This window comes from Thamnophis sirtalis, unplaced genomic scaffold, assembly GCF_051295495.1.
Source record: "Thamnophis sirtalis isolate CommonGarterSnake01/CBP01778 unplaced genomic scaffold, rThaSir2_p1.2 scaffold_1, whole genome shotgun sequence".
Lineage (NCBI taxonomy): Eukaryota > Metazoa > Chordata > Lepidosauria > Squamata > Natricidae > Thamnophis > Thamnophis sirtalis.
Window position 1 is genome coordinate 64688548 of NW_028261381.1, and position 15370 is coordinate 64703917.

Genomic DNA, 15370 nt, shown 5'->3' on the forward strand with positions numbered 1-15370 from the left:
TTATTTTAGCAATGTTATCTTGTCCAGCATTCTGCTAAATGCATGTTTCACTTCCCTGTTCCGCAGACTGTAGATGAGTGGATTAAGTGAGGAGATGATGAGAGTATAAAAGACTGATATAATTTTGTCTTTATCCAATGAGAACGTGGAGCCAGGTCCTACATACATGAAGATGATGGTTCCAAAGAAAATGGTCACAGTGGTGAGATGGGAGGCACAAGTGGAAAAGGCTTTATATCTTCCCTGGGCAGAGCTGATCTTCAGTATGGCAATAACAATGGCAATGTAGGAAATCAAAACAGTCAGAAAAGTTGTCCCTCCAAATGCAGTGGATAAAATGAAATTCACAAAGTGAGCAATCTGTGTATCTGAACAGGACAATGGAAGAAGTGGAGGAACGTCACAGAAAAAATGATTAATAGTATTTGAGTTGCAGAAATTCAAGTTAAAAATAACTATGGTATGGGCTGTTGAATTTACAAAGCCACAGGCATAGGCAGCTATGACCAAGAGGATGCAAAGCTTTTTTGACATAACAACAAAATAGTGCAATGGGTAGCAGATTGCTATGAAGCGATCATATGCCATTACAGCCAGAAGGCAAGCTTCAGTAGTCACAAAGATGGCAAAAAAGAAGAATTGTGCGGTGCATCCTGTGAAGGAGATGGTTGAATGTTCCATCACCAAGGTTGTCAACAATTTAGGAGCAATGGTGGTAGAAAGGCTAATATCAACAATGGAGAGATTTCTAAGAAAAAAGTACATTGGGGTGTAAAGCCTAGTATCAATTTTTGTTAGAATGATTATCCCAATGTTTCCCACAAGTGTGATGAGATAGATGAGTAGAAAGAAGATGAAGAGGGGTATCTGAAGCTCTGGATGGTCCATGAATCCAACAAGGATGAACTCAGTCACAGTAGTTTGATTTGTCTGCATTGTTTATTTCCCTCTGATTGAATAAAAAAGAGGGAAAACCTTAGAGCAGTATGATTATTGTTGGATTGTCTGACAATGCCCAAGGGCATTTTCTAAGAAAACTCCAAACTAAAAAGGAAAAGTTTGCTTGGAATACATGAGTGCTCATTTTGTATTATGGGATCCTTATAAATAAGATTTTTTGAAAATGCAGTGCTCTATTGGAGAGCCTGCACACCGTTACATAGACCTGCAATGTTAATTGGCAAAAATGGATCCATACCTACCATCATCTTGCAATTTCCAGAAAGGAATGTAGGATGCTAAAATGTATTTTCTATTGCATTCTGGTACTCTCCAACGAAGGTTGGAGTTATTTATCAGTTAAAATGTGTGGATTTATTTACAGAATGCAGAATAGAAGATTTGGAAGTGCCTTAGAAGTCTTCTAGTCCAATCCACTGCTTGAGGAGAAAACTCTGTACCATTATAGACAAATGCTTGTCCAAACTCTTCTTGAAAACATCCAGTGATGGAGCACACACAACGTCTTGAGGCAAGCCACCGATTAATTTTCATTGTCAAGAAATTTCTCATTAGTTCTAGGTTAGATCCTTCTCTAATTATCTTCCACCCATTACTTCTTGCCCTGCTCTTAGATATTCTGGACAATAAGTTGACCCCCTCTTCTCTGTGATAGCCCCTCAGATATTGGAATATTGCTGTCATATCACACCCTATACTCCTTTCTTCATTAACCTACAGTCTAGACATACTCAGTTCCTGCAAACATTGTGTATTTTAGTCTCCAGTCCCCTAATCATCTTTATTTATCTGCTTTGCATTCTTTCTAGAGTCTCAACATCTTTTCTTATGGTGACCAAAACTGGACACAATTGTTTCCTATAGTCCTCAGCAAGAAGTGTAATCAACTTTGGCAGGATGTGTTCTGTGGAACAATAATCAGCATCTACTATGCATCAATATTTATCAAACTGCAATCTGAAATTAATTCCTGTTCGTGACATATAATCATTACATTTACAATTCATTTTAGGGCATTTGAAAGTAGCTAAACAAATTACAGTAAAGCCCTTTCCTGCAGCAGAGATCCATCTAATAGTTTGTTTCCAAGTATAAATACTTCTAAGTGAATGCAATATAAAGTACTACTCATACTGTTGACTCATGAATTTCATTCTGTATTTCTGCATGTCATGTATACAAGCGATTTAATTTTCACAAAGCATCATGAAGAAGCTTTGGGTAACATAAATACATAACACACAGATCATTATTTTTACATCAGAACATTTGAATATTCCTACATTTGTCTGTATAAATATGATGGAAAATGAGGATGAGGGTAAAGATGAGGAAGATATAAATATTTAACAGTATATTTGGGTATTAAAAGTGCTTAATTAGCTTACCAGATTAGAAGTGAAGATTGCATTTCCAAAGATGAGAGATGAAACATTGGGATGGAATTGCTAATTTTATACTTTATTTATCATGGGTTAAAAACCAAGTTCATGAAAATCTCAGTTGACATAATTTACATATCATTAAAATGCTCAATACAACCCTTGGCAAAATACACCTGAGGTCCTACTGGGAATTCATATTTCCATTGTATAGGTATCGTACATAATTAGTTCATTATGTAGTCTGATCACTTTCATTTGAAACATTAACTTGCAGATGAGGGATGTATTGATTAAAGAACCTGAACCATACTCTGAAAGTTTGAGCAATGAAGTCAAACTAATAGTGGCAAAGTAACGAAGATATCTTTCAAATCATGCAGAATTGATAGCCCAATGTTGCATGTTAGACTTAATCTACCCAAACATGGACTGGTAACATGGGGTTTTTTATCTTTCTTCCAAATGTTCCTAGTCATTATTTATCTATCTGGGCATATCTCCTTTGGCTTCCATATTTATTGTCCTGGCCCTACTAGCTGCAGCAAATGAACAGGCTGAAACTAAGGGATGAGTCAAACACATCATCAGTCATGAGTCCCTTCATGGCAACAAGAGATCCAGTCCACCTTGAATTCAATTGACTCTTTTCTATCACCAATTTTCTTTGATTTGACCATTAGTAATTCACACTCTTGTAGAGAGCTTAAGTTTGCAATAAATACTCATTTGAACTGCCTGGATTTTCTGATTTCCCTGGTACTTGACATTAATCTGAATTATTCCTCTTCACCAACATTTTCATGGACGCCAGAATACCCAAGCTTCAAGACACACACCCCAGCTGCCACCAAGCCCAGTGCTAAGTATTTACTGGCATCTGACCAGGGGAGTTTCCAAAAAACAGATTGAGGATTTCCTTCATCCTCAGTCTTTTAATCGACTCCATTGCCAAATGGGCACTTCTATTCATTGAAACCAATGATCCCATACTGGGCAATTTTCCAAAGTTCCTTACTAGATTTAGATAATGTTTTGGAGACGTTATTCAAATGGAAACTGCCAAATAATGTATCCGCCAGCTGTGCCAGGGCAACAACTCCATGAGAGCATATGTTGAAGATTTCAAGCTCCTTGCAACAGATTTGGATTGGAGTGAATCAGCCATACGAGCACAATTCAAGAGCAGGCTCAACAAGGCCATAATCACACAACTGATACAACAAGGTATTCCCCCTTGGTCTACAAGACCTCCATTTTGCCACTATAACAGCCGAGTTGACTAAAGCATTTTTTGCAGCCCCAACAAGCCACTTTCAAAGCTGCCTCCACCTGTCATTACCCCAAGCCTTTCTGCCCACTTGGATTTGGATCAGTAGTGAAATCCAAAAATTTTCGCCTCTGTGGATGTGGCTTGGTGGGCATGGCTTGGTGGTCATGTGACCAGGTGGGCTTGGCCAACTTGTAAAATGTGGTGAAACTCACTTAACAATGTTCTTGCTTAGCAACCAAAATTTGGACTCCATTGTGGCCATAAGTTCTCTTTCTTTCTTTCTTTCTTTCTTTCTTTCTTTCTTTCTTTCTTTCTTTCTGTCTGTCTTTCTTTCTTTCTTTCTGTCTTTCTTTTCTTCCTTCCTTCCTTCCTTCTTTCTTTCCTTCTCTTTCTCTCTCTCTTTTTCTTTCTTTCTTCCCTTCCTTCTTTCTTTCTTTCTTTATTTCTCTCTCTCTCTCTTTCTTTCTCTTGTCTTCTTTCTTTGTTTTTCTTTCTTTTTTCTCTTTTCTCTATCTCTCTCCCTCCCTTCCCCCTCTTTCTTTCTTTCTTTTTCTCTCTTTCTCTTCCTTTCTCTCCCCTCTCTCTGATTTGTTTCCCTCTTTTCCCTCTCTCATTCTCTCCATCCAGCTCTTTCATTTCTCTCTCTCTCCCCTTCTCTCTCTTTGATTTGTTCCCCTCTCATTCTTTCCCTCCAGCTCTCTTTCATTTTTCTCTCTCCCCCTTCTCTCTCTCTGATTTTTCCCCTCTCTTTCATTCTCTCCCTCCAGTCTCTTTCATTTCTCTCCCCCTTCTTTCCCTCTCTGATTTGTTACCCTTTCTTTTCCCTCTCTCTCATTCTCTCTCTCCATCATTTTCTCATTTCTCTATCTTTCTCTCTTTTTCTCCCCCTTTCTTGCTCTCATCTCTTGTGCCTGTGTGTGCGCACACCAGGAAAATCCCCTACGGGGCCGGGATCACACTGCACAGTGCATAGATTGTGTGGCAATGGCTGACTTCATAAGCCTAGCCACAGTCCAGAAACTCAAGACCCCCACTGTTCCTCTGAAATCTCCATTGCCATTGATCTTTTACTGGTGCTGGGGACCACTTGGTTAGAACACCATGATCCCACTATTAAGTGGAGGAACTGGTCTATTGCTTTTAACAGCTCTCAATGCCTTTCTCATTGCAATTGACTCTTTGAATCCCACCCACCTACCCTACCTGAAACCTAACAGAAAGTTCTCCACTCTGCCAAGTAAATACAGAGATGTTACTGATGTTTTGGGGGAAGGAGTCTCAGTCATCCCCTGTCACAGAGCCTGTGATTATGCCATAAATGTGGTCCTTGTGCCAAGATAACAACTAATGGGATTTAAGGTGGGCTGGATTTAGATCTTAGGCATGAAGGGACTCATGACTGATCAATGTTTGACCCCTCCCTTCAGCTCAGCTGGGTCATCTCCTACAACATCCATCCTTCCATCTTGTCCTCCTCCTCTTCCATGGGTTCTTCTATGCTGCTTTCGCTCTCCTGCATTGCATCTTCGAAGTCTGAGTTCTCATAGAATTTGGCACTTAGAACTTGTCTGTGTCTTTGCTCTTTTGCTCTAGGGCTTCTCTGGCTGCAGCAATTTCATTGAATCTTCAGCATGGGGAGAGTTGTTATTAATATAGTATATAGGGGCAGACCAATGATTTGCAAATAGTTTACTATCTTAAAAATGGGGAGGGGCTTGTTTTGAAAGAAGTAGGAATTAATACTGTAGTAATGTATTAATCAGTATTCAATTAGGAGGATAATATGTGTATATGTGTTTGGTTTTTAAATGCACCTTTTAAATGGCTTAAATGTTTTGTGTTTTGATTTTTTGGGATTTTGGGGACTTCTGTATTTTAATTTACTTTTGAACAAAATTTTAAAAAAAATGCAAAACAACAACAACAACACCTATTGTTGGCTTCCAGTAGTTAATACTTCATAAAATAACACACAACTTATCGCTGATCATTGAACAACTGTATTCAGTCATGATGGTCTTGTAACAGATGTTTTATAACCCACAAAGCATATTTTCATTATAAGGTATTTTGAAGGAATGTTGCTAAAATTGACTGAAGTAGTTTAAATGAGAGCAATTAAGCAATACTGAACAGATATGATCCACTTTACTAATTAATTGACATAGACATTCTATCAGTTCCATACACTTTGGTGCCAACAGAATAATAAAGTTACGTCTGAATTACATCTACATACACATTACATCTAAATTTTGTTTTATGATCAAATGGTTGATTTTGACACATTCTTTTGCACTTCAATTTTTCTATCCATACTGTACATGCATTTACACAGGAAAAAGATTCAAAAATAATTTTATTTGCTTTGATTAATAAAAAATTATTCTTCTTTTGATCTGTTTAAAAATATTTTGTCCTTTAATTTTTTTAATTTTCATTTATTCTTTTGAATAACCTATATAAAATTATAGCTCTTTTCTCACCTGTTCAAAATATTATCAAGCATTCAGTAGCATTTTTCATAGAGAAATGCAACAATGGCTTTCTTTTTTGACATGTCACATTTATACCATTTTTATTTCAACAATATTATCTTGCTTAGCATTCTTCTAAAAGCATCCTTTACTTCCTTGTTCCGCAGACTGTAGATGAGTGGATTAAGTGAGGAGATGACAAGAGTATAAAAGATGGATATGATTTTGTCTTTATCCAATGAGAAATTGGAGCCAGGTCGTATATACATGAAGATGATGGTTCCAAAGAAAATGGTCACAGTGGTGAGATGGGAGGCACAGGTGGAGAAGGCTTTGTATCTTCCCTGGGCAGAGCTGATCTTCAGGATGGCAATAACAATGGCAATATAGGAGATCAAAACAGCCAGAAAAGTTGTCAGTGTAATTGTAGTGGATAAAATAAAATGCACAAAGTGAGCAATGTGTGTATCTGAACAGGACAATTGAAGAATTGGGGGAGCATCACAGAAGAAATGATTAATTTTATTTGAGCTGCAAAAATTCAAGTTAAAAATAAATATGGTCTGGACTGTTGAACTTACAAAGCCACAAACATATACAGTTATGACTAAGAGGATGCAACACTTCTTTGACATGATTACAAAATACAACAATGGGTTGCATATTGCTGTGAAGCGATCATATGCCATCACAGCCAGAAGGCAACCTTCAATGGTCACAAAGATGGCAATAAAGAAGAATTGTGTGGTGCATCCTGTGAAGGAGATGGTTGAATGTTCTACCACAAATGTTGTCAACAATTTGGGGGCAATCGCTGTAGAATAACCAATGTCTACAATGGAGAGATTTCTAAGAAAAAAGTACATGGGTGTGTGAAGCTTAGTATCAATTTTTGTCAGGATGATTATCCCAATGTTTCCCACCAGAGTGATGAGGTAGATGAGTAGAAACAAGATGAAGAGGGGGATCTGAAGCTCTGGGTGGTCCATGAATCCAACAAGGAAGAACTCAGTCACAGTGGTTTGATTTCTCTGCATTGTTTATTTCCCTGAATAAAAAAGAGGGAAAGCTTTACAGCAGTATGAGTACTATTGGATTGTTTGAGAATCCCCAAGGGAGAAGACTAAGAAAAACCCAACCTAAAAAGGAGCCATTTGTTTCGAAAGCAGTATTACTCCTTTTGGTATATATGAGTTTTTTTAATTATAAGTATAATCTTTATTGTCATTGTACTTAAATACAATGAAATTGGTTATTTATGAGTTAATTATGGGCTCTTGACAAATATTCTCTTTTCAAAGTACACTGTTGCACTGGAGTCTGTGCACATTATTAAATAGGAGTACAATGTCAATTAACAAACGATAGTTTCATACCTATCATGATCTCTCTGCATATTGAAGGAAGCATATCTCTGTGGGCAAGAATGTAGACTTCTTACTAAAATGTATTTTCCATTGCATTCTAGTACTCTCCAAAGAAGTCAGGGTGATCAGTCACTGTGTGGATTTATAATTCTCTCCTAAAAACCTCAGGCAGAAATATAATCCATGTCTGCAGGAAATGTTCTGTGTAAGAATCATTGTCATCTATTGGCTCCTATGCACCAATAATCATTCCACCTGCATCTGAAATTAATTCCAATTTGTAAACTATAAACTTGACATTTACAATTCATTTTAGAACATTTCCAAGTGGCTCATTAAGGTATATTATTTATAGCCTTGTCCTGCAGCACTGTTCTATCTAATATTTCTTTTTCTAAGATGAAATATTTTTTAGATGAATGCCATAGATTAATTGGATTTTAATATGGATATGTTTACTATATTATAAGTAATATAAATAGGGAGATAATAAGCAACCTTTTGCTTCAATGTACAATTAAGAGGATTAGCTGCTATAGACTCTCTCTATAGACTTCAGTAAGCTAGAAGAAAGAAGGAACCATCTATTGACTCATGAACTTCATTCTTCATGTATTACGAGATATTTAGTTCAAACAAAGTATCATGAAGAAGCTTTTGGAGTTTGGGTGACAAGAGAATTCTAAGTAAAACACAGAACAATATTTTTATATCAGACCAGTTGAATATTCCTATATCTATCTGAAAAAAAATATGCTGAAGAGGAGGAAGAAGAGAAAGATATAAGCATTAACATTTTATTCAGCTAAGTAGAAGTGCTCAATTAAAGAACTTACCAGATTTGAAATAAAGATTCCATTTCAAAAGATGAGAGATGGACCATCTGGATAGAATTTATCATTTTATACTTTGCTTACCATTAGTTAAGAATCAATTTATTAAAATCTCATTACAATATCTTGGCAAAATACACTTGAGGACCTACTGGGAATTCAAATTCCCACTGTATAGTTTCTATGCATAATTAGTTCAAACTTTTGATGGGATTCACTAAGAAAACTCATTATGCCATACGAACACTTTTATTTGAATCATTAACTTGCCAATTGAGTGACCTTAAGATTAAAGTACAGGGCATTGTAATAATAAAATAACAATGTTGTTTTTGACAGTCCTTTTCTATGCAAACATAATAGAATCCAATAACTGCTAACTATTACTTTTTGTTGTATAAGTGATCATTTGAAGTTGATTGGCATTCTTGCTCTAGAGGTTAACATACTCTTCCATTGTCTAGGTAATACAAGAAACTCTAGTTCTTTATTCTCCTCATTTTTTAACATCTGCATATCAAACTGATTTATTGGTAACCCATATTTGTAGACCTAATTGTATATATTTTAGTTTTAAAGGAATTAACCAGTTGTTTTGGTATGTCAGGTGTGTTAGAGTCTGGTAAAGTTGTTAACAAAAGTTGGAATTATAAATATTGCATTTATAATATTTATAATTATTTATATTATAAATATAATTATTTATATTTATAATAATTTATAATTATAAATATAAAAATTTATAAAATAAATTTGGCATGAAGATTCCCAGAAAATGGCCTTCTGAGGAGTGAGGCATTTTTTTCTCCCTGCCAACGAACAGCTAACTTGTTAGTCAAAGCCGGTTCTTTGGCAGCATGCTCCCCAGTTTTGAATGCAGGAGTAACTAGGAATGACCCATGATTATCCTTGGACTATCATGGGCAGAGAATCTATTCTAGAGCAGTGTTTCTCAACCTTGGCGACTTTAAGTCCTATGGACTTCAACTCCCAGAATTCCCCAGCCAGCTGTGGTAGCTGGGGGATTCTGGCAGTTGAAGTCCACAGGACTTAAAGTCACCAAGGTTGAGAAAAACTGTTCTAGAGGATTACAATTCTTGGTAACAGGGATGTGCAGTGAGGTGGGGTCTCACCAGTCTCCTCAGGAAAAGGAAATAATTTTAAAGATTTTTTTAAAAATAATTAAAGCCAAGGTAGTTGCTACCAGACTCCAAGTTACAGCGGCTTAGAGTCTGCTTAGTGTTAACTATAGGAGGAGGCAAGAGAACTAGGGGCCTCCTTTGCATAAGGAATTTTTCACCTTTTAAAAGTTAAGCAAGGGTTAAAAAGCGAAAAATTTCGTATGCAAAGGAGGCACTGATTCTCCCGCCTCCTGATCTGGGAACAGTGAATCATGCCTTGCACTTGAGTGACTGCGCAATCTAGCAGCAGGAGCCTTGCTTGTAAAACGTGCCTGTGTGAGCAAGTTCAACTCTCCTCTTTGCATCGCGGGAGCTGCCAAGAGCAGAACCATCAGAAGACTTAGCGGTCTCTTATTTCCCCATTAACCTGCAATATCTTTAACTAGCTAACATTTAATATACATTTAAATTTGTACTGAAATATTTGTTTTACGACTTCCTGGGAGGAGCTTACTGGTGGGGGCAGCAAAAAATCAGCTGCCTCCGAATTCCTGGCTACGTACCTGTTTAGAGGATCTTCCATCTGACGTCTTATCAGGTTTTCTTATCCTTCAGGCAAGAGGGAAAGAAGAAACTGTTTTGCTGGCAAATGCTCTTCGATTTTTGCAGCTTTTGTGCTTGCAAGGAAAGGGGGGCTAGCCCAAGGCAGAACGGCTGTCCGTGCTGGGAACTTCAAACTGCCTTGTGCAGGACAAAGTAGGTCTCTCCCACTCTGCTCTAAGTTTTGTTTGATTTAATCTTATCACGAGCTGAATCCGTTTACTGCGAGGACAATAATTGCTTATCAACATTTTAGCTTCTTCTCTTTTTCTCCTCCGAAAAATTATTTACTCAGAGGCTTTTAAAATGGCGCCGAGCAGGCTGGTTTCTCCGGTAATAACGAACACTTTTTGCTAATTCTCACAAGACTTCAAAAGAATTCAAAACAAAAGAGATAGCTTATCATATGTTTTGGTTTCACAATAGAAGAATTTTACTCCTTCATTAACTTTGCTTATTTGGAAGTTAAATGGTGATGAATCTGTTGAACGGTCTTGTTACAATGTTTACTCACTGAAACTTTTGCCAAGCCTTAAACTTCAAAATAAAAGCCTCTTTACTTAAAGCTGTATATTTAGGCAATAGAGTTTTATTAACTGCAGGCAGACAAATTTTGAAATGGCCTCAAAACCAAATATTAACTTGAAGTCGTCACCCTCTACTTCCAGGGGCACATCCTCAGTGCCTGGCACAAAGCTGCAGCCTCCGCTTCCTACGCCCCCTGCTGGGGATGTGTTAACGAAAGAATTTTTTCTGAGTAATCTAAGCGAGGCTCTTAATGCACAGACAATTAAAATGGAAGATAAATTTAGAGATAATAGAGAGGAGAGAAAAGAGGAAATAAAAGAAATGAAAGAAGAAATTAAAAGTGAAATTAAAAGTGAAATAAAAGGACTTAAACAGGAGTTGTATGAGAAATTTGAGGCTAAGGTTGATAAAATTAGAGACGACATGCTGAGTCTTGTAACTGTATTAACAGAACATATTTCTGGAGTGGAAGATACTCTAGAGGTTCTTAATGATGCCAATGCTAACTTGACATTGAAAACAGAGGTGGTGGAACAAAAAGTGGAAAATGCTGAAAAAGAAATTATTATGATACAGTACCGACAAATGGAGTTCGCATTAAGAGTAAGGGGGCTGCGTGAGGAGAAACAGGAGAACCTGAAACAGATCCTATCGGAAGCTTTTGACCGCCTGATGGGAAGACCAGGGACCAACCAAGGCTGGCAAATTGACAAAGCTTACCGCGTTAACTCCTGGCTGGCAAAGCAGAAGCAGCTTCCTCGAGACATCGTTATATATTTTACTACAAGAGAGTTCAGAAATATGGTACTGCAAGCGTCTTATAACACTAAGCTTCAAATTGGCAGTCAAGACCTGGCTGTTTTGAAAGAGATACCACCTCAAATGTTAAGAGCCAGAAGAGACTACGCTTTTTTGGTCAAAGAACTCAGAAATCGTCAGATACAGTATAGATGGGATGCACCATTCGGCATCATATTTACATTTGATAAGCAAAGGTACCGCCTCAACTCTGTATGGAAAGCCCGAGATTTTTATTATAATATATTGAAGGCCGGACACCCTGCACCATCTGGACCTAGAGAAAGACCACAAGAAGGACAGGATAGACAGCAAACTACACAACCACCAGACAAGATGGAGCATCTCTCTTCTCTAGAAGTGCAAGGTGCTATGGAACCAAGACCTAGCCGCATGACTACTAGACGTATGGAGAAACAAGCTAAGAAGCAACAGCATCAACAATCATCGGCCATCGATCAAGGAACTACAACAACAAATCTGGAAGCAGTGGGAGGAGCTAGACCTAAGGTTAAACAGGCCGTGCAGGAAGCTCTAAAAATGCTTCAACCAACCAAAGATGACAACTAAGATTTTAACATGGAATGTCAACGGACTGAACTCTCCACAGAAGAGGAAGAAAATATTTCATTATCTTAAACAGTTTAAGAACGATGTAATTTGTTTGCAAGAAACTCATATCAAGTCAACTGATCAAAAATATTTGATCAACTCAAAACTTGGTCAACATTTTGCAGCTTCTGCTATGGAAAAGAAGAATGGTATAGTTGTATACTTAAGAAAAGATATGAAAGCTGAATTAATAGAAGCAGATCCCTTCGGAAGATATATTGCTTTAGACTTAATCTTAGAAGGGAAAAAGACATTACTTTTGGGAATTTATGCTCCCAATCAACAGCAAGATAGATTCTATAGAAATCTTCATGCTAAATTAGTACAGTGGGACTATAGTTCCTGTATACTATTGGGTGACTGGAATGGAGTGATAGACACTAAGATTTCCCGCCTAAATACCAAGATGCGAGCAAAGTTACCCAAATCTTTCTTTGACATTATGGATGATTTTGAATTGAGAGATATCTGGCGAGAAAGAAATGCAGAGGAATATGACTTCACTTTCTTCTCGGACAGGCATCAATCCCTTTCAAGGATTGATTTTATTCTAACCACTAATGATTTGCTTTCTAGGGTCAAGAAAACAAAGATTGCAGCTAGAGTCCTTTCGGACCATAACCCAGTTTGGATGGAGTTGGGAAGGGTAGTGCAGGCAAGAAGGTTTTGGAGACTGAATGAAAATTTATTTAGATATGAAAACTATATTAATGATTGTAAAAAATTACTATCTGAATATTTTGTTTTGAATATGAATAAGGGTACATCTATGGAATTTGTATGGGATGCAAGCAAAGCGTATATGAGAGGAGTTTTGATGAATATAAATAAAACACATAGAAATAAGCAAGGGTTAAAACGAACAGAACTGGAAGAGGAAATTAAGAGAAAAGAGCTGGAGTTAACAAGGAAACCAGACGATACAAAGGTTAAGGAAGCTATTAACATATTAAAATCTCAATTTGACATGTTGATCTCTGACCAGGTAGCTACTAATTTATTATATGCAAAACACAATACTTTTTGTAATGCAAACAAACCTGGCAGATGGTTAGCTTATCAGATTAGGAAAAAAAGGAAAACTCGAAATATATCTAAACTGATTTACAGAGGGAAGGAGGTGTTCCAACAGGAAGAGATTCAAAAGGCTTTCTGGGAATTTTTTACAGAACTGTATAAAGGGGATAAAATTAATGGTTTAGACATAGACAAATATTTAGACAAGGAGAAAATACCTTCAGTTAGAAAAGAACACAGGCAAAAATTGAATCAACCAATAACCTCGGGGGAAATCCTGCAGGTAATTAAGCAATTAAAGCCAGGGAAAGCACCAGGTACAGATGGCTTGACAGCGGTTTACTACAAAAATTTACAGTTAGAAATGGTAGAACCTCTTAGAGAATTATTTAATATGATTCAAACGGAAGGTAAAGTCCCTCCATCTTGGAAGACAGCGTTTATATCTTTGATACCCAAAGAAGATCAAGATACTACTCAACCCAAAAATTATAGACCCATTTCATTACTGAATGTAGATTATAAAATTTTTACTAAAATATTAGCAAATAGGTTAATGTTGGTCATTCAACAATTGATACATACGGACCAAACAGGTTTTATACAAGGGAGACAGATGAAAAGTAATGTCAGATTAATTATTAATGCATTAGAATATTTGGGAAAGAACAACCAGATCCCTGCTGCGTTTATATTTTTGGATGCTGAGAAGGCCTTTGATCGAGTTAACTGGCAATTTCTGCTGAAGATATTGCAAAAAATGCAGATAGGAGATAATTTTTTACAGTCAATTAAAGCAATATACCAACAGCAAACAGCACAAATCATAGTCAATGGAAGTTTAACAGACTCTTTTCAAATTGGAAAAGGTACAAGACAGGGCTGCCCTTTGTCCCCATTATTGTTTATTATAACTTTGGAAGTATTGTTGAATAAAATACGGGGCTTGGATGGTTTAAAAGGGATCAAGATTAGGCAGCAAGAATATAGAGTCCGCGCTTTTGCGGATGATTTGGTCATAATATTGGAACAACCGCAGGAATCCAGTATGGTTTTAATGAATACGATTAATCAATATGGTCAAGTGTCTGGCTTTAAAATAAATTTAGGAAAAACCAAAATATTAGCTATAAATATGAATATTAAACAAAAGGAAGAATTAGGAGTGATGCTAGGATGTGAGGTAGTTAAAAAAGTCAAATATCTCGGAGTTAACATTTTAACTTCAAATGGGAAATTATATAAGCATAATTATGAACCACTTTGGCATAGCATACAGACAGAGATGAAAAAATGGGAGAAATTGCACTTATCTTTGCTGGGCAGGATAGCGGCAGTGAAAATGAACATTTTACCAAAATTTTTATTTCTTTTCCAAATGTTACCTATACTTAAAAAAGATGCGAACCTTTTAGAATGGCAGAAGGGTATCAACAAATTTGTGTGGGCAGGAAAGAAGCCGAGGGTAAAGATGAAAATAATGCAAGATGTACGCGAGAGAGGAGGATTGAAACTACCTAATTTAAAACTATATTATGATGCAGTGGCATTATCTGTAATTAGTGATTGGATTCATTTAACCAATGATAGAATATTGAACATTGAGGGACACGATCTGGTATTTGGTTGGCATGCCTACCTGTTATTCAACAAAAAATTGGATAAGAACTTTAAAAGTCATATTTTAAGAAATGCTTTATTGCGGGTTTGGAAGAAATACCAATATAAATTAAATGACAAGATACCCATGTGGGCAATTCCTAGACATGCAATTGAAAATATGAATACAGCACAAAAACAGGACAGATTTACTTACAGACAGCTTCTTACCTCGGAAAGCGGGGTATTACAATTAAAATCTTTAGAGGTATTAAAAGAGGAGAAGGTAGTTCAAACATGGTTCCAGTATGGGCAGTTACAGGCTAGGTGGAAAATAGATCAAAAAATTGGCTTTATTCAAGTTGAGGATAATCTGTTTAAACAAATAAGAGATCAAAGCTTAATGCATATAAAGAGGATATATAATGTATTAATACAGATGGATTCGGAAACAGAATTAGTTAAAGATTGTATGATAAAATGGGCTCAAAATATTGAGGAACCAATAATGTTGGATACATGGGAAAGAATTTGGGTAAGAAATGTGAAATTTACACGCTCAAAATCTGAGAGAAAATTTTTACAAGATGTTCTATAGATGGCATTTAGATCCTAAAAAGTTGGCTTCTATGTATCCGAATGTACAGCCTAAATGTTGGAGGTGTGGTTCTCTCGATGCTACATATTATCATATATGGTGGACCTGCCAAAAGGTTAAGGCATTTTGGATAAAAATATGGTGGGTTATGCAAAATGTTTTTAAAAGAAGGATAAAGTTTATTCCTCAGTTATTTTTACTAGGT

The 15370-nt window shown here is 36.6% G+C and overlaps 2 protein-coding genes across 2 annotated transcripts; both read right to left on the bottom strand.

The window, feature by feature from the left end:
- On the bottom strand, positions 1-936 carry LOC148049457 (olfactory receptor 5AR1-like). The gene has a single exon (XM_087714957.1). The coding sequence runs from the start codon at positions 934-936 to the stop codon at positions 1-3; it is 936 nt and encodes a 311-aa protein (XP_087571083.1).
- Positions 937-6193: 5257 nt separating this feature from the next.
- Positions 6194-7129, bottom strand: LOC148049458 (olfactory receptor 5AP2-like). Its single transcript, XM_087715042.1, has one exon. The coding sequence runs from the start codon at positions 7127-7129 to the stop codon at positions 6194-6196; it is 936 nt and encodes a 311-aa protein (XP_087571168.1).
- Between the last annotated feature and the right edge of the window lie 8241 nt (positions 7130-15370).